At 36.0% G+C, this 19,352-nt stretch overlaps 1 protein-coding gene across 5 annotated transcripts in view; it reads right to left on the reverse strand.

Moving 5' to 3' along the window:
* ATRNL1 (attractin like 1) overlaps positions 1-19,352 on the reverse strand; it is an 814,147-nt gene that overhangs the window by 402,357 nt on the left and 392,438 nt on the right. For all 5 annotated transcript variants that reach the window (XR_011382205.1, XM_070057169.1, XM_070057170.1 and 2 more), the window contains 2 exons: positions 18,665-18,726; positions 9,991-10,069 (listed from right to left, as the gene is read on the reverse strand). Coding sequence is in view for 4 of the 5 variants with exons in the window: in XM_070057169.1 (XP_069913270.1) it covers positions 9,991-10,069; positions 18,665-18,726 (141 nt within the window). In the remaining variant the exon portion in view is untranslated. The remainder of the gene's footprint in view (positions 1-9,990; positions 10,070-18,664; positions 18,727-19,352) is intronic.

Below are 19,352 nucleotides of genomic sequence, written 5' to 3' on the forward strand. Positions count from 1 at the left end.
ACTAAGCTGATCTTCTGTATATTAAGATAATCGAAAATGAATCTTGATGTGAATGGAAGGGGAGAGGGAGTGGGAAAGGGGAGGGTTGTTGGTGGGAGGGACGGTATGGGAGGGGAAGCCATTGTAACCCATGAGTCGTACTTTGGAAATTTATATTCATTAAATAAAAGATTAAAAAAAATATGTGTTATGAAAACTGCATGAATTTTATTTTTTCTATTACTTCTTTTATTTTTTATGACTTATTTATTTATTTATTGTAAAGTCAGAATTACAGAGAGAAAGAGACCTTTAATACTCTGGACCAGGCTGAAGCCAGGAGCCAGGAGGTCCTTCCTGGTCTCCCATATGGATGGCAGGGGCCCAAGCACTTGAGCCACCCTTCATTGCTTTTCCGAGACCATTAACAGGGAGCTGGATAGGAAGAGAAGCAGCCAAGATGAACCGGTACTCCAAATGGGATGCCAGCGTCACAGGAGCAGCTTCACCCACTATGCCACAACACAGGCCCTATGAATTTCTTTTTGTACCAAAATAAACTGAACTTTTACTATTTTTCCACAACTGCTGAAGTCCCATCTAGTGTGTACAAATGTGCATTTCATTTAAATGAAAGGAAAAGTAACCGAAGCCAATTTTTATTATTGTCCTCCCTTTATTTTCATATTTCAAAGAATTCACAGTAAAATCTTAGCAGTTTGCCACCTTTTAATTTAACCCTCTGAGACCACAATTTAGCTTTCTGCATGCTGCATTTCTTATTGAAATACCCAGGTATTTTCTTTTTATTACTAATATAAACTTGATTAACAGCCATGAGAGGTACTCCACTGATGTACTATTTTAAAAACCATTTCTCAGAATTACATAGCTGGATGGGGAGTTGGAATTCTGCAAAGTTCTCTCTAAAAGAATATCCCAAGTGCATTATTCCAATGAATACAAAATGGTAAGGACAAATAAGGATATAAAATGGTCAAAATGTGATGTATCATGGTATTGGTTCATACATTTTTGACTTCTGAACAATGGTTGTGAAATAATTTAAGATGGTTAAAATGTCCATCTTTAAAATACTGTTAAGATATTAGAGTTCTAAACAATATAGAATGATCAATTATCAGAATTTTAGTAAAATGCAAAAATCTGTAAATAGGTTATAATAATTTAGAAAAGGAATATATGTTAATATTGATTATGTATGCACAAAGAAAAACATGGCTAAAAAAAAGAAATGTAAGAAAAAAATCATCTTCATCTCTCGCTACTCAAGGAACAAGAACTAATTGTCCATACAAAATGAGTTCGCATGGGTTGTGGGAATAAAGAATTGAGCTTTAATTGACTGCCCTTCTTCAAAATACACAAATACTTGATATTGGTTACAACAACAATGGATTTTATATTCCAATAGTTAGTGTACTATAGTAGTAAATATTTTCAATATCAGATTAGTAAGTGAATCTAATTCTATGCTCATTCAATATACTATAATAATGGTTTGCCTAAATATCACAATTAAAATGTACAAATCAGGCACAGCCATTTGTCCTAGCAGTTAAGATCTCTGTTAGAATGCCAAAGTCCCATATTAGAGTACCTTGATTCAACTCCTGGTTCCAGTTCCTAACTCTAAATTCCTGTTGATTGCAGAACCTGGAATCAGTGGTAATGGTTCCAGTAATTGGGTGCTTCCCACCCATGTAGGAGATCTAGACTGAGTTCTCAGCTCCTGGATTTCAGCCCAGTCCAGATCATTGTAGGCAGTGGAGGAGTGAACCAAAGGATGGGAGTTCCTCTTTCTCAATAGCCCCATATCTATCTCTATTTCTCTGTCTCTAAAATGAATAAACATTTTAATGCACAATTATTCCAATGAATGACAATAAAATTATACCATGATTATACCAGCATCAAAAGAATTTAAAAATAAATATACAACACAGCAGAAATACAGGCACCTTCTAGATAAGAACAGTACATGCCAAATACCAGTTTAGCATGATTTCCAATAGTGTTCTGATTCTTGGAGCTGAGAAGCAAAGTAGAACTGCATTTCTAAAGAGGATAACCAAATCAAACAGAGTAAACCTTTTTCCTAATTATACTATTTGAAATACCCTCTTTGGTTGAATGTTACTGTTAAAGGGAACTATCATGAATTATGGAATGTACACACATCTGCAATTCTGGCTCCCAGCTTCAACTTCAGCCCAGCCTTGACCACTGCAGGCATTTGGTGAGTGAATCAGCAGATGGGAGTTTTACCTGTAAGTTTCTTTGTCTCTCTCCTTTTTAACGGCTTTCTTGACTTAAAGTTTACATACTATATAATTAATGCTTTTGGAGTATTCAGTTTGGTATTTAGTTTATTCATAAAGCTGTACAACTATCATCATAGTATTAAGTTTTTAACATCATCTGCTGCCTTCCAGGATGTGCACCAGAAGGAAGTTAGATGGAAGTGGAAAAGCCAGGATTCAAACTAGGAACTTAGGCATGATATGTTGGTGTCGCAGGCTGTGGTTACCACGCTGCACAACAATCCTCACCCAAATTTACTTATTTTTAAAAAACTTCATTTCATATTATATTGTTTGCTTAAAATTTACATTATATTCAGCCCACATTTAAAGAATGGAAAGTATTGCCCCACTTTATTGAGAGTGAGGTAGTTATATAAATTAGCTGGAATTCTTCTACATGAAATAATGTCATTGTATTATACTTATTTATTTCATTTAGTCACTTGTTTATGTTAGTATGAACTCATGGATATTATTTTATACTCTGGCTTATAATATAATATCACATTATTTTATTGCTCAAATTCCCCAGTTTTGTTCATTGAGAGCTCTTTCCAATAGCTCCTTTGTCTCTTCAACATACTCCCCTTGTTATTGCTGTTGGTATGTGTGTCTACATGCTTATATTTTGGTTCAAGAAACTCCAGACTTGGGGCTGGCTCTGTGGCATAGTGGGTAAAGCCATGGCCTGCAGTGCCAGTATCCTATATGGGCACCAGTTCAAGTTCCAGCTGCTCCACATCTGATCCAGCTCCCTGCTAATGTACCTGAGAAAGCAGTGTAAGATAGTTCAAGTTCTTGGACCCCTGCACCCACGTGGGAGACCAGGAAGAAGCTCCAGGCTTCAGATCAGCCCAGTTCCTGCCATTGTGGCCATTTGGGGAGTGAACCAGTGGATGGAAGACTGGGGTGTGTGTGTGTGTGTGTGTGTGTGTGTGTGTGTCTATCTCTCTCTCTCTGCCTCTGCCTCTCTGTAACTCTGCCTTTCGAACAAATAAACCTTTAAAAAAATAGAAACTCCAGATTCATCTTGTATATTTCCTTCCTCAGTCCTAGAATTAACTGTTTCTCTGAGCAGTCTTGTTTCCTTTTTTTAGAGAATGATAGTAGAAAGTAAGACCAGTCACTAGACATGCCTACTGTAAAATGAGATACTGATGTACACAGTGGAAACGCAAAAATCATATATGCAATCTTTTTGCTTGTCATTGGTCAAGTTTTACATCTCTTCTTGAGTAAAGTTTGGAAGTTGGTACCAACTCCAGAGATGACGGTAGAGACACCAGCAGCCTTGAGATGACTGATAACTCCATCCATTTTCATGCAGTGTCCTTCTTCAGTTTCCAGGAGCTCACAATCACTTAGTTTTTCTCGATTTCAATGACAGCCACCTTCCACTATTCATGGCTAATTTCTTTCTTTTTTTTTCTTTCTTGCATGAAGACAAGGACCCTTTGCTTCTCTGGTAACATTTATATATATAATTTTTTGAAAAACAAATAAATATATATAAATGCTCTGGGCTGAGCCTCACGTACATAAAGTCTGATTCCATAGGCCCTTGGGTGACTGGAAGGCAGGGTGACAGGAAAGGATATGTGCACATGAGTGAGTGTAACTTGTTTAAACATCCATAGATGACTCTAAGGGCTCTCTAGATTGAGGACCACTTAGAGTAGATATCGATGAGAAGAGTACTCCAAGGACTTGCTATTAGTAATATTAATGTAGGACACAATGCTAATCATCAACGAAATCAACAACCATAGCATCTACATTTATTGAAGCCTCATAAGTAATAGGCAGTGGGTGAACAGTTAACATTCAGTAACTCTATGCTAAGAACCTTATAAAGTAGACCCTACCATATTTTACTGATTCTATGCGAGACACTGGCATAGGCAATAACTTCTTTTTTTTATTTTTTATTTTTTGACAGGCAGAGTTAGACACAGAGAGAGAGACAGAGAGAGAAAGAGAGAGACAGAGAGAAGGGTCTTCCTTTTTCTGTTGGTTCACCCCCCAAGTGGCCGTTACAGCTGGAGCATTGCGGCCGGCACACTGTGCCAATCCAAAGACAGGAGTCAGATGCTTCTTCCTGGTCTCCTATGCAGTTGCAGGGCCCAAGGACCTGGGCCATCCTCTACTGCACTCCTGGGCCACAGCAGAAAGCTGGACTGGAAGAGGAGCAACCGGGAGAGAACTGGTGCCCCAACCGGGACTAGAACCCAGGATGCCACTGCCGCAGGTGGAGGATTAGCCTAGTGAGCCATGGCGCCGGCCCGGGGAATAACTTCTTGAAAAGGACCCCAGAAGCACAGGCAATCACAGCAGAAATAGATAAATGGGATTTCATGAATCTAAGAAGCTTCTGATACTGCAAAGCAAACACTCAACAAAATGCAACTGACAGAATGGGATAAAATATTTTTCAAACTATGCAATTGATAAAGGATTAATATGCAGGATCTATAAAGAGCTCAGAAAACTCAACAATAACAAAATAAATAATCCAGTAAAGAAATGGGCAGCTGGCGCTGTGGCTCACTAGGCTAATCCTCCGCCTTGCAGCGCTGGCACACCGGGTTCTAGTCCCGGTCGGGGCACCGGATTCTGTCCCGGTTGCCCCTCTTCCAGGCCAGCTCTCTGCTGTGGCCAGGGAGTGCAGTGGAGGATGGCCCAAGTGCTTGGGCCCTGCACCCCATGGGAGACCAGGATAAGTACCTGGCTCCTGCCATCGGATCAGCGCGGTGCGCCGGCCGCAGTGGGCCGGCCACGGCTGCCATTGGAGGGTGAACCAACGGCAAAAGGAAGACCTTTCTCTCTGTCTCTCTTTCTCTCTCACTGTCCCCTCTGCCTGTCAAAAAAAAATTAATTAATTAAAAAAAAAAAAAAGAAATGGGCAAAGGACATGAAAAGGCATTTTTTCCAAGGGATGAAATTTCAAATGGCCAACAATTACATAAAAAATGCTCAGGAACACTAGCAATGAGGGAAACAAGTCAAAACCACAATGAGGTTTACCTCACCATAGTTAGAATGGCTATCATTCAAAAATCAAAAAAACAATAAATGCTGGAGAGGATGTGGAGAAGAGATACCCTAATACACTGGTGGTGGGAATCTACTAAAACCATCAGGGAAGACAGAATGGATATTCCTCAGGAATCTGAAAATTGATGTATCATAAGACCCAGCCATCCCACTCCTAGGAATTTAACCAAACAAAATGAAATTGGCATATGAAAGAGTTATCTGTATCCCCCAAGTTTATTGTGGCTCAGTTCACAATAGCTAAGATATGGAATCATCCCAGATATCCATCAACTGATGACTAGATAAAGAAAATACGGTATATATACACCATGGAATACTACTCAGACATAAAATGAATGAAATCTTGTCTTTTGCAACAAATTGGATGCAAATGGAAATCAATATGCTTAGTGAAATAAGCCAACGAAAAATATCATGTTTTCTCTGATATATGTCAGTTAATATAGAATACAAAAAAATGTATAGGAATTAAGCAGATATCCTGTGATATGATTATTGTCTTTAGCCCTTGCTTATATTCCTGTGGAACTGTGGTCTTCCTTCTTTTAACTTGTTGAATATTATGGTGTTGAATTAAGCCAGTGATTATAGAGTGGATTGAAAGCATGTCTTTGCCAAAATGAAAAGACAAAAAAGAAAGCTGGGAAGCAGGAAGATTGAGGGAAGAAGTGGGAAAGAGGTAAGCCTGGTTATCTTCTTAGCATGGTGCCTATGATATAAATTAATCTCTTCTGTTTATGTTAACAAAATTTTTCAAAAGACATTTGAGTTTAATCTATAGTAATGATTTTTTATAATCATGAATATGAAACAGATTTAGTAGTACTAAGAAATTCTACAAAAAGCCACATGTAGTATATATTCAATTAGTTTTCATTTCTCAAGCCCAAATAACATTTTTCATTACTATCTTCACCCTGCACCCACTCCTTCTCAATAAATAAGTTGAGTGTCTAAACGAGATTGAGTAGCTCAATTTGTAAAACACGGCTGCACTGCATTAATAACATTTAGATGAGAACCCACTTGCCAGAAATTTAGCACCTCTGAGAATATTATATCATAAATTATTTACTCATGAAATAGTATTAATACAGTATAATTTAATGATATTATTATTTCTTGTCTACCTTTAAGGCCATAAAATAATTATGTATATAAAGAAAGAACTAACTAATGTATTTGCCTCTAGAAAGCAATTTGTTACTCAAAGCTACTATAATGCTCCTTAAGGAGTAATAGCTTTAATATTTTAAATTCAAACTGTATGTTGAAATCATAAGTTCAAAACTAGGTTTTATACTTTTTGATTATGAAATGTTTAGGGAAGTAGCATATCAAGAACACAACTTTAATCATTTTATGCTAGGTAATTTTATACTGATTTTTAAGCATAAGGATAATATACTAAAAGAGATTAAAATATGATAATGTTCTATGTTAATACATTTTGAAAATTTTAAAGAACTGTAAGTTTAAAAGAAGAATTGAAGAAAGAAAAATGGCAGGCATAAATAATGTAGTGATTATTCAAATACACATACTCACTAGTAATACAAGGTTGATGTAAAAATAATCCTACCTTTTCCAATAGCCCTATTTGTCTATGGACTTTTCAGTCAGATTTTAATTGAGACAAATTACAGTTAAATAACTCAAAAAGTGTGGGAAAAACATAACTTCTTTTAGTTATTAACATTTCATGATATTTTCACTCTTCTAATCAAAATATGATTAACATTCATTTCTAGGCATAATATAATACCTTGATAAACATTAAAATTCCAGTTTAATAAAAAATTAAGCATGAAATATTTCAAGAGATTCCTTTAACATATTTGCTCCCATTAAACATTTTGGTGCCATGAAAACTAACTAAAATTGAATGTGCCATTGAAGGTAAATGTTTTCAATACCTCTGTGAAAAGAATAAGCTATATAAATGAATTCATCCCTCTAGTGTACCATAATATTTTCACTGATCAATATCCACTTATCGTTTCCATTCATTAGCACATCTCAAAGCAAAACTTTCATCTTCTTAACAGATTTACCATAGAAATAAATTTGGGGTTCCTATATAAAGCTGTAATGGCAAAATTGAAATTCATTGTGGTTTCATTCTTTTTGTTCTGCTTTTAAGAGACTCTGCATTCTCAGTTGTATTATTTAAAAAGCATAACATCAATAATAAGCCTTTGATATTAATATTATACCACACCAATATATGTGTTTGTGAGAAACCAAGGTTTCAAATATTTAAAAAGCAATATACCTGGCTAAATTAATGCCATATATTTTTAAGTGTTCAAAGATTATTTTAATTTTAAACAGTTCTTATATATCAAAAACATGTAGTATGATTGTAACAAAATTAAAGAGATTGTAAGGAAGAAGCCTTTAAATAATTTTCATTAACTATACAGATAAATTGTCATTCTACATATCTGCCTTCTGAGGTTCATGGTAGCTGATATCTTAATGTTTTGGAGAGAGAAAACATGTTCCACATACCATCTTTACTTTGAACATCAAATATAGGAATGGTTTCTAAAACATTTAGGATTTTGCATTTAAAGGAAATTAGTAAAATTAAATTTGAAGAAAGCACTCAAAATATTTTTAATATATTTATATAACATGAACTCTCAATAAGATTTGTTTTTATTCTAGTAGTGGTAGCAAGTTAATATTAACTTTATTAACTCCTTTAAGGAATGAACCAGCACTTAAATGAGCTTTAGAAAGAGCATCCTAAGATGAATAGTATATTCAGGGAATATTCTGAGAACATAGTACTATTTACAAACACAGATTACAATTGGCCAGTGGCCCCTACCCTAATTCTCCTTGGTTAGTTCTTCCTTTTCTACAACAGATATTTTGAAAATTTTTGACTTCCACTTAAAAGATAAGTTCATACTCAATATATTTAAATTACAATCACCTTTCAGAGCATCTGAATATGTAACAAATAGCATTACTATTACTACAATATTAATAAATATCAATTTGTCATTTTGGGGAAAGTGAACATATTATAAGTAAATAAACAGTCTTATTAGGTTTTCATACAGTGAATACCTGCATTATTTGTTCACTGTAGCTAGCATATGTAAACATTTTCAGGGCTCTCAAGACCACCATTGGGATATTATGAACTTTCTTTTTAGAGGTAAGAAAATTCAACTAGGCCATTTAATTGTATTCAGATGCTAGTTGAAGGCAGATTTATATATTGATTTTTTCACTATATTTATTAAAGTTAGATTCATAAATTTTGTAGATACTATACTTTTTTTTATAGTGCATACTATAATGCATTTGGAAAATTCATTCCTTGTTAGATTCTGATTTCTTCAATGGTTTGCTACATAGTCACGTGCCCCATTGTGTTATTGCAGACCTACATAAAGCTTGTCATAATTTTGGGTTTTCTTCCTTCCTCAATCTTGAATTTTGCTCTAATAGATCGCCTAACACATTTAGAAGTTTGTTTACCTTCATACAAAATTCACTTTTTGCCAAATATTTACATATTTATATTTAATAAGCATTTTTTCAATGAGTTTCCCCCGTCATGGGGAAATTTTCATTGATGTTGCACTGATCAATATAGAAAATGAGAGAGGTAAAGAAGATTTTGATGAGTGATTTATTGGAGGGGCTCAAGTTTACAAAAATAGTTACTCAGCTTTGATAGATGTTTAAAGACAGTATAAATAAGAAAAGCATGCCATTCACTGATTCTGCAGCCTTGAATACACTGAATTATTTTTAGATATTTTAAGTATGATCTTTATCATATGAAAAATTATACAAGCAGAAATATACTGGTCAATGCAACAGAAAAATAAAATACTTACAATAATAATACTAATAGAATATTAATAAAAACAGAAACTTGTTTTTTCCTTACTTGAGGTATAGAATAATAAATCTACTGGATGTTTTGCTATTAAGATGATTGTGTTTCTTTATTCCTTTTAGTTACTAATACATACAAAATTAAGAAACTGCTTACTAATATAATGCTGTCATCAGTTGGTGTTTTATAAGAATAATACTGTTTATCAATTTTAGGATTATAAGGTACTTACATGATTAATTCTGTTATGGAAATGTATCAAATTGATGTGTTCTTTAAACATATTTATCAATCAAATAATCATCAGATATCAATAAATGGAAATGGTCTGATTACCAAAAAAGAATATTACAGTAAATTTCTAGGGGTTAAACTTTTTCTAAAAATAAAAATTATTAATGTTTACTACTTTGAATTTTCTTTTAAACTGCAACATATAAATTTACAAAAAAGTTTCAGAACATAACTAAATACTGAAAATAAAGATTATTACATCAAATTTAACTGAGAATATTTGAATTCACTATACATTCTAAAACTACTAAAATAAAAACTTTGCAACTAATCAAAGCTCCTATAGGTACTGAATTAAAATGACAATAGTAAAGGTTGCTCTAAAACATTAAAGAAAAAAAACTAGATAGATGTGTTCAATATTACTATGTAAAGTTTATTATAAAATATGCATTTAAAAAAAGCTTGTTAATTAACCAAAGAAAGACCCAAGTTTGCTTAAAGATTAAATAATATCACCAATACCTCTCGGCGTCGAGAAGCCCAACAAGTTTGTTTAATCTTCCATACCACAGCAGCCACAAGTAACAAGGATAAAAAACAACTGGAAAATAAATACAAATAAATTTTATACAACATATTTGAAATATGTACTGAGATTTTAAAAGCACATGGAAGACTAAAAACTATACAGATGTAATCATTCTGTCTCAGTAACTAATTTGAACAAATAGAACACATTTATAGTTTTTATGATATTTTCTCAACTAAAATCAAAGTTTACAGTTACAAAAAATTATATTTCTTGATACACAGTATGGTTTATTTCCAAGATTTCCTGTCAGAAAGAATATAAATTTATAATTTCATTAGTCTTGTGAAGCAACTAAAATCTATTTAAAATGCTATTATGAGTCCTAAAACATGACAATTTTATAAACTGTTCCTTCATTTGTTATTATTAAATATTTGTTTTGAGCATATTCCAATGGTTCTCAACCAAAACTGATTTTTGCCTTCTGTTCCTAGGGGTCATTTGTCAACATCTACAGACAATTTTGATTGTTGTGACTGGGAGTGGAGTGTAACTCACCCCACGTGGGCAAGGCCAGGGATGCTGCTGAACATCCTACAATGGACAGAACACCGCCAAACACAAAGACTTACCACTCCAAAAAGTCAATATTACTGAGGTCGAGAACCCAATATATACTAGTGTTTCAAAAAAAAAAAAAAAAAAAAAGGAAACAATTCAGTTAAAATATGGCCTAATATTTTAAGTATCATAGGCAATATGTTATGGTAATACATACTATTTTGTTAGCACCAATTTGAGACTGACAAATCTCACAATAACAGACTTAAGTAAATCTGATTAATCAGTCCCAACCTTATATCACTGTTTATTTTATCTCCTATTGTGCTACAGTCACAGATTGTGCTATGAGGAGACCTGAAGATGAGTAGACCCCACACTATACAAATTTACTGGTCATTAGCCATTACAAAGAAAATCCCTGGTTTTCATCCTTAATCGATAACACAATATATGTCAATTGATTCACTACTATGCAGTGGCAATTTCTGATACTTTCCATTCTTTTTAAAAGTAAGTCCTCAAAAGTTTTTTCCATTACCCCTGCCTCACTTGAATCAGAAGACCTTAAACTTCAGTGATAATTATTCTAATATTTATGCATTGAGTGTTGAGCACATTTCAGATGCTGTACTAGAACTTTCACACTGATGATTTAATTTGTTTTATAAAAATACTTCCAGATAGAATATATACACTCATTTTCAAAAAAAAAAAAAAAAAAAAAAGAGGGGCTGGCGCTGGGGCGTAGCAGGTAAAACCATGGCCTGCAGTGCCAGTATCCCATATGGGTGCTGGTTCTAGTTCTGGCTGCTCCACTTCTGATCCAGCTCTCTGCTATGCCATAGGAAAGCAGTAGAAGATGGCCCAAGTCCTTGGGCCCCTGCACCTGCGTGGGAGACCTGGAGGAAGTGGCACAGCTCCAGCTATTGCAGCCATCTGTGGCGTGAACCAGCAGACGGAAGACCTCTCTCTCTTTCTCTCTCTCTCTCTCTCTCTCTCTCTCTGCCTCTCTCTAACTCTGCCTTTCCAATAAATAAATAAATCTTAAAAAAAAATATGGATTTGGGGAATTGGTTTGTTCTCTGGCAGGCCACTATCAATGTTGGTAGGCAGAGTAGAGACAGTTCCTGACAAGAGGCTTAAAGTGCTAAAGATTTCACCAGTGGTGACCAGAGAAAATGTCCTTAAGGAGCAGACACTTTAGTGGGTACAGTGATTTAAGCATTCAAATGACGGGAGAAAATACTTTCAGAATAGTGGAGTTGGCTGATTACTGATACCTGCACAGGAATAGTGAGAGACTGATGGCCATCAAGAAGCAGCACTGGCTAAGTACAAGACCCCGAGGTCTATTTTCTAGCTTTCCGGGAAGCCCTGAAATATAGGACAGGAATATGTAGATGGGTGTTTCTAATGATGTTGCTTCCACAGCTCCCTTCGCTTGTAATAACTACACTCCTGCCATGCAAAAACACACTGAATAATTGTCTTCCCTCTGAGGCAACAGGTGTAAATATCAAACCTACCACTACTTCATCTGCTAGTGGCCAGACTGATAAGTAGGGTTAAATCCCAGGCTAACCCATGTGGGTTTTATAAGAGAATAGACTGCAAACTTGACACAGCAGCGAGAATTAGCCATAATATACTGAGTGGGTAGGACACATGGGATTATGAATATATTTGGATTTTGGTGATATTTGATCAAGGGAGATGAAACATAAGACTGGATAAATAAAACTTAATATTTTGATGTATAATTTCAATACCTTAAGAGATGTAATATCCTTTTTTTTATTTTTTTTCTTTTATTTACTAAATATAAATTTCCAAAATACAGCTTATGGATTATAATGGCTCCCCGCCCCCCATAACTTCCCTCCCACCCGCAACCCTCCCCTCTCCTACCGCCTCTCCCATTCCATTCACATCAAGATTATCAAGATTCTTTTTTTTTTTTTTTTTTTTTTTTGGACAGGCAGAGTTAGACAGAGAGAGAGACAGAGAGAAAGGTCTTCTTTTTTCCATTGGTTCACCCCGCAAATGGCCGCCACAGCTGGTGCGCTGTGCTGATCCAAAGCCAGGAGCCAAGTGCTTCCTCCTGGTCTCCCATGCAGGTGCAGGGTCCAAGCACTTGGGCCATCCTCCACTGCCTTCCTGGGCCACAGCAGAGAGCTAGACTGGAAGAGGAGCAATCGGGACAGAACCGGTGCCCAACCGGGACCAGAATCTGGGGTGCCAGCACCGCAGGCAGAGGATTAGCCAAGTTAGCCGCAGTGCCGGCCAAGATTCATTTTCAATTATCTTCATATACAGAAGATCAATTTAGCATATATTAACTAAAGATTTCAACAGTTTGCACCCACACAGAAACACAAAATGTAAAATACTGTTTGAGTACTAGTTATAGCATTAATTCACAATGTACAACACATTAAGGACAGAGATCCTACATGAGGAGTAAGTGCGCAGTGACTCCTGTTGTTGACTTAACAAATTGACACTCTTGTTTATGGCATCAGTAATCACCCTAGGCTCTTGTCATGAGTTGCCATAGCTATGGAAGCCTTTTGAGTTTGCTGACTCTGATCTTATTTAGACAAGGTCATAGTCAAAGTGCAAGTTCTCTCCTCCCTTCAGAGAAAGGTACCTGCTTCTTAGGTTTTCAATACAATTCTAAATAAATTGGTAAAATATTTATTGCATGGGCCAGTCTTGTGGCGTAGTAGGTTAAACAGAAGAGATGTAATATCCTTTTGAGGACTCCAGGAGATTGGGCAAACTTGCTGGAATGACTCTCAGAAGCCAGGAAAAAGCACTAGTCAAAACAAAATGAATGGGGCCAGCACCATGGCTCACTTGGTTAATCCTCCACTTATGGTGCCAGCATCCCATATCGGCTCTGGGTTCTAGCCCCGGTTGCTCCTCTTCCAGTTCAGCTCTCTGCTGTGGCCTGGGAAGACAGTGGAGGATAGCCCAAGTGCTTGGGCACCTACACCCACTTGGGAGACCAGGAGTAAGCATCTGGCTCCTGGCTTTGGATCGGCACAGCGCACCAGCTGTAGCAGCCATTTGGGGGGTAAACCAATGAAAGGAAGACCTTTCTCTGTCTCTCTCTCTCTCTCACTGTCTAACTCTATCTGTCAAATAAATTAAAAAAAAAATGAACTAGTAACACTTGAAATGCCCTCAGAGAGGAAAGGAACACAAAGCTGAAGAGGGGAATATGCTGGAATGGATATATTGTATAAGGCCAGAAGAACTACCAGATGCTTATATTCCATGGGAGGGTCCAAGGTACACACCATTTGACAATCCCATTAAGAATACAGAATCATAAAGACACTTAGTGTTGGCTCTCTTCTGGTACCAGAGCTGAAAAATAGGAGGGGAAAGGCAGTCAGAGAACTGCCATGAAATGATGGGGGCCCCAAGTAATAGAGACCAGGTGTCAGTGCTTCCCTGCCAAAACCAGGAGCCACAATTACCATTACCTTGGTAAAAAAGGCTAGAGAAGTTGCCAGGGGCGTTGGACCAAAAAGAGTTACTGAGGGGCCGGCGCCGCGGCTCACTAGGCTAATCCTCTGCATTGCGGCGCTGGCACACCGGGTTCTAGTCCTGGTCGGGGCACCAGATTCTGTCCTGGTTGCCCCTCTTCCAGGCCAGCTCTCTGCTGTGGCCCGGGAGTGCAGTGGAGGATGGCCCAAGTGCTTGGGCCCTGCACCCCATGGGAGACCAGGAGAAGCACCTGGCTCCTGCCATCGGATCAGCGCAGTGCGCCGGCCGCGGCGGCCATTGGAGGGTGAACCAACGGCAAAAGGAAGACCTTTCTCTCTGTCTCTCTCTCTCTCACTGTCTACTCTGCCTGTCAAAAAAAAAAAAAAAGTTACTGAGGATGATTAATAAGGCACTGTGTCCTATTTAACATTTGGTTTTATTTTAAGTATGCACAGAGGAATAAGAGGCTAAGGTTGTTGCCTCAGTAGAAAGTTCTGCTCAGTTCCCAGACTTGAGCTATTTTCAAATCCAGCTCCCATTGCCTAAATAAGTGGCCATGTCTACAGAAGAAAGGACTCGACATATCTTCAAAAGTGTATAAAATGATCAATAAAGTGATTTATACCATATACTTCAAGATATTCAGTTAGGGGCTGGTGGTGTGGCGTAACAGGTAAAGCCGCCACCTGCCTGCAGTGCCAGCATCCCATATGGTCGCTGGTTTGTGTCCCGGCTGCTCCACTTCCGATCCAGCTCTCTGCTATGGCCTGGGAAAACATTAGAAGATGTCCCAAGTCCTTGGGCCGCTGCACCTACGTGGGAGACCTGGAAGAAGCTCCTGGCTCCTGGCTTCATATTGGCACAGCTCCAGCCATTGTGGCCATCTGGGGAGTGAAGCCGCAGATGGAAGACCTCTCTCTCTCTTTCTCTCTCTCTCTCTCTGCCTCTCCTTCTCTCTGTGTGTAACTCTAATTTCAAGTAAATAAATAAATTACAAAAAAAATACAGTTATAATGGGGATACTCACTGAGCAAGGTCAATGAAAAGACATTGTGAGTACTATTGAAAACAAGGATAGAAGGGACAAAAAGAGGTGACACAGATTTCCCAACAGTTCAAATGTTGTTGTGGCTCCTTATTAGAATTGGGACACTGTGGGTAGGGGACACAGAAAACAAATTCTGGCTAATTTCTGGTTTATAGTGTGCTAACTGTTTTTATGGACCCATCCACTAGTGATTTCCCTTGGCTTTGATATTAAACTTTAAATGACATCTAACGAAGCTAAAGTAACCCCCACACTGTATCCTTGGCCTATAGTGTAAGATCAATTATAGTGGAAAAAAACAAGTGGCAATGTCTGAAACTGCACCCACTAGTCAAGATAGTAAATATGCTCAGTGCTTTAGTGACCATTAATGCCACCATGGAAAATCTAAAAGATGAAAGGTGGTTGTCCCTACCATACTTCCATACCATTATTCCTGTTAAACAAATAATTCAGAAATTTCAGAGTTAGCCATATTTACTTATCCATTTTACACAACAGAAAAGTATTTGTTGAAAAAAAAATTCCTTTCAGTTCTCTAATCATTTACTATGTTATAATGTTGTAATACTGTTACAATACACACAGATACTGCCACCAAAACTCTTTAATTTTATATATGAAAGAACTGAAATTTAGAGAAGCTAGATTATCTACTTAGGCAGACTAGATGTATAGTGATTTCTGAATATTGGATCAATTATATTTAACACCAGAACTATGTACAATATAGAGGTTTAAAAAAAAAAAAAACAAACCTGCCAGAGGTTGAGAATGGTCCCCTTAGAACTATGGCCAAAATAAAAACTCATACATTCACTTCTGCTACTCAAGTAACTGGTTGGAAATGGGGATGACAGCAATAATTGCCTGACTGGTGTGTCTCTAAATGCTAACCTGTTTAAAACTCTTTAAAATTTAGAACTGGCCTTATAAAATAATTAGTAAACTTCAAAATATTCTGTCCATTTTTTTTCTTAACAATGAGGTGATTTTAAAATGATCTAATTTACATTTCAGTACTGGGAGGAATTTAAATGACAAAAAAACCATCAAATATATTTTATCTCACCTACTGACTACAATATTTTATTTCACTTTGTCCATGATGACAACCTAATAAATAAGATCATCTCCAAGACATGGTACATATTAACACTAATTTTATCTTACATAATACAAGAACTATTGAATTTAAATATGCACACAAATTCAAAAAGTTAAAACCCCATTTAATTATTTACATATATATGCAGCTTTGTGAATTTCTACACATAACCAAAATTATAGTACATTTTCATCCACACTATTGTGCATCAAAATATTTTAATGCATTAAGTAGTGCTCAATTATAATTTCTAGTCCTTTATAAAAACATATTGTGACCTTGTTAATAGCCTAAAAATTCATTTATATTAAGAAGCATAGTCATAAAAGATTAAATATATTTAAGATGCCTCTTCAAATTTAATTTTGTAAAGGACACATTTAAAGTATGAGTTCTCTTTCTATACCTATTTGTGATAAATATGCTTATAGAACTAAATTCTAGAAAGCATAATTTTTAAGGGACATAGACAAACATGATTGTTTTCAAAGCTAAGTGACCAACATGGCAAGGTCCTGACAAGAGAAATGAATAAATGAACAGGGAATATGCAAATTGGAGAAAGAAGTTTAAAAATGTAAAGGGCTATAAATGCAGATGAGAGTTTAAATTTGTTATATATGGGTCCATATGGATGAATTAGAGGAGATATTAAAGAGAGACAGATTTCAGATCAATTATAAAGAACAATTAGTTATCTGATGATAGAAAATGCTATCTCAGGAGATGGCGAATTTCCTGTCATTAAAGGCATTCAGGCATAAGCCTGATCGGGGTTCGGCAAATTATGTCCACAGGCTGAATTCGGCCCACCAGATGTTTTTATAATAAAGTTTTATTGGAATATAGCCACTCTAATTTGTTTCCATATTGGCAATGGATGCTTTAACACTACAGCAGCAGAGTTGCATAGATGCAACAGGGACTCTATGGCCCACAAATTTAGAAATAATTACTACCTAGTCCTAAAAGAAGACTTTTTCAGATCCCTGTGGAGAAAGTATTAGACTTAGGTATACTGTGGGTATCTGCACAAGACAACCAATAAGTTAATGATTACTTGTTGCCTAGGAGAGTGCCTGACAAACCATGTGTGTCACAGGTTGAATTCTGCAGGTTCTTTACTGGATAAGTTAGCCTCACCAAGTTGGTAAGTGGTGGTCAAAATCTGCAGTGCACTGTTTTCAAAGTTGCATGCCATGATGTAGGGCTATGTCTGCCAGGAGAAGGAGTCCCATCTATGTCATTTGCACAAAAGCAGCCAAGGAACCAGCACAAATCTATAGTAACACTAACAACAATAACAAGAAGTTCAGAGGTTCTAAGATGCTGCAAAAGATATTCTTTTACTGAAACTCAAATTCTTCTCCTGTCCTAGAATTTATTTACATCCCATGGAAATAAAAATAAGTTGTTCCCTGAAGGAGAGTTTTTATGTTTTGACAAATTATTTAAACTCTACCCTCTCTTTCAGAAAAACATATTAGAAATTAGCATATTAAAAACTCGGAAGAGTTATGTAAGTTACAATAAAAGAGCCCTATTTAACTTCAGTATACCCAGCATTTTCCAAAGTTGTTTAATTATGGAACCTTTGCTTTGTGAACCTACAATTAATGTCTCACATAAGTAGTGTTCTAGGGATTGATGCCCTCTATTCAAAGCTGTAATAGTACTTCCAGATTACAAGCTTCACGAGAGAAAATACATACTTTTTCTCATTTATTACAGACTTTGGCATGCTGCTAAGCACATATGATAATTAGCTAAGAAATAATTGAACTGATTTAATTCTAGTAGAAGTAGATATTACTAATCCATGTGGTGCATGTACTGTTAATTAACAAAAATAGGCTTTAATTATTTAGGTGAGAGAGGGAGAGTTACCTCTTTCCACAGAATCTATTAGCTATTAATTTATAGAACAATAAAATAATCACACATTGGGCTAGTGTTGTGGCAGAGCAAATACAGGTGCCTCCTGGGATGCCAGCATCCCATGAGGGCACGGATTTGTATCCTCGCTGCTCCACTCGTGATCCATCTCCCTGCTAATGCTTGGGTATTTGGGCCCCTGACACCAACATGGGAGACCTAGAAGAAGCTCCAGGCTCTTGGCGCCACCCTTCCTCAACCCTGACTGTTGTTACCATCTGTTGATGAACCAGCAGATGGAAGCTCTCTCTATGACTCTGCCTCTCTCTCTGTTACTCTGATTTTTAAATAAATCAATCTAAAAAAATACAAAAGCAATAAAAATTAAAAAAAACTCATACAAGTATATTTCAAATATGTTCCTGGCGCTCTTAGTATATATTAAAGCATATAAAACTATTCAAGACATGTTATATAGTTTAAGGTTAAGTGATTAATAAATTTCATTGATTGACAAAACATATATCAGAATATAGGTTTAACATGGTCAAAATCAGTAAAAGGAAATTACCTGAAGAAGGTGACAAAAAACTGCACCAGATCCATGATTGTATTGTGTTGTGAGAACGCAATCTGAAAAATCAAAATGAAAGTTTGAAACTCAGTAAGTTCTTCTCCAAAAACTGTGATATTTCATAGCATTTGTAAGAACACTATTTCTAAATCATCAAGACATTTGGGATCATCCTATTATAAATCAAATCTATGTTAGCATTAAAACTTCATATAGAATATATACTGCATTCAACTAATGATGATCTTCACATATGCTAACATAAAATAATTTTAAAAAAACATTATGAAATTACTTCAAGAATAGAGGCAAAAAGTTTCACATGAAATGTTATGACAGATTAAATGTTCCTACCTATCAAATGCAAGTTAGTTTCTTCATTTAGTAATGATCTCATTTCCAATTAATACAACTGATAATAACTTGTCAAATAAAAAATAAATTTGAATTATATTACAAAAACTGGGGGTGGGGTGGGGTTTGTTTTTCCTATACATCCATGTCTAAGCAAGCTGTACACACACACAGAAATATTGTGTTAGAAACCATCTGAAGAATAAAAGATGTCAAATCTTTTAAAATATCACATTCATGAAAAATAAATTTTACTAATAAGCTAAAATTGTTTTCCATTTACATTAACATTTATACATACCATACTATGACATTTACTTGAGGTAGTATT

This window comes from Oryctolagus cuniculus, chromosome 15, assembly GCF_964237555.1.
Source record: "Oryctolagus cuniculus chromosome 15, mOryCun1.1, whole genome shotgun sequence".
In the NCBI taxonomy this organism is placed as follows: domain Eukaryota; kingdom Metazoa; phylum Chordata; class Mammalia; order Lagomorpha; family Leporidae; genus Oryctolagus; species Oryctolagus cuniculus.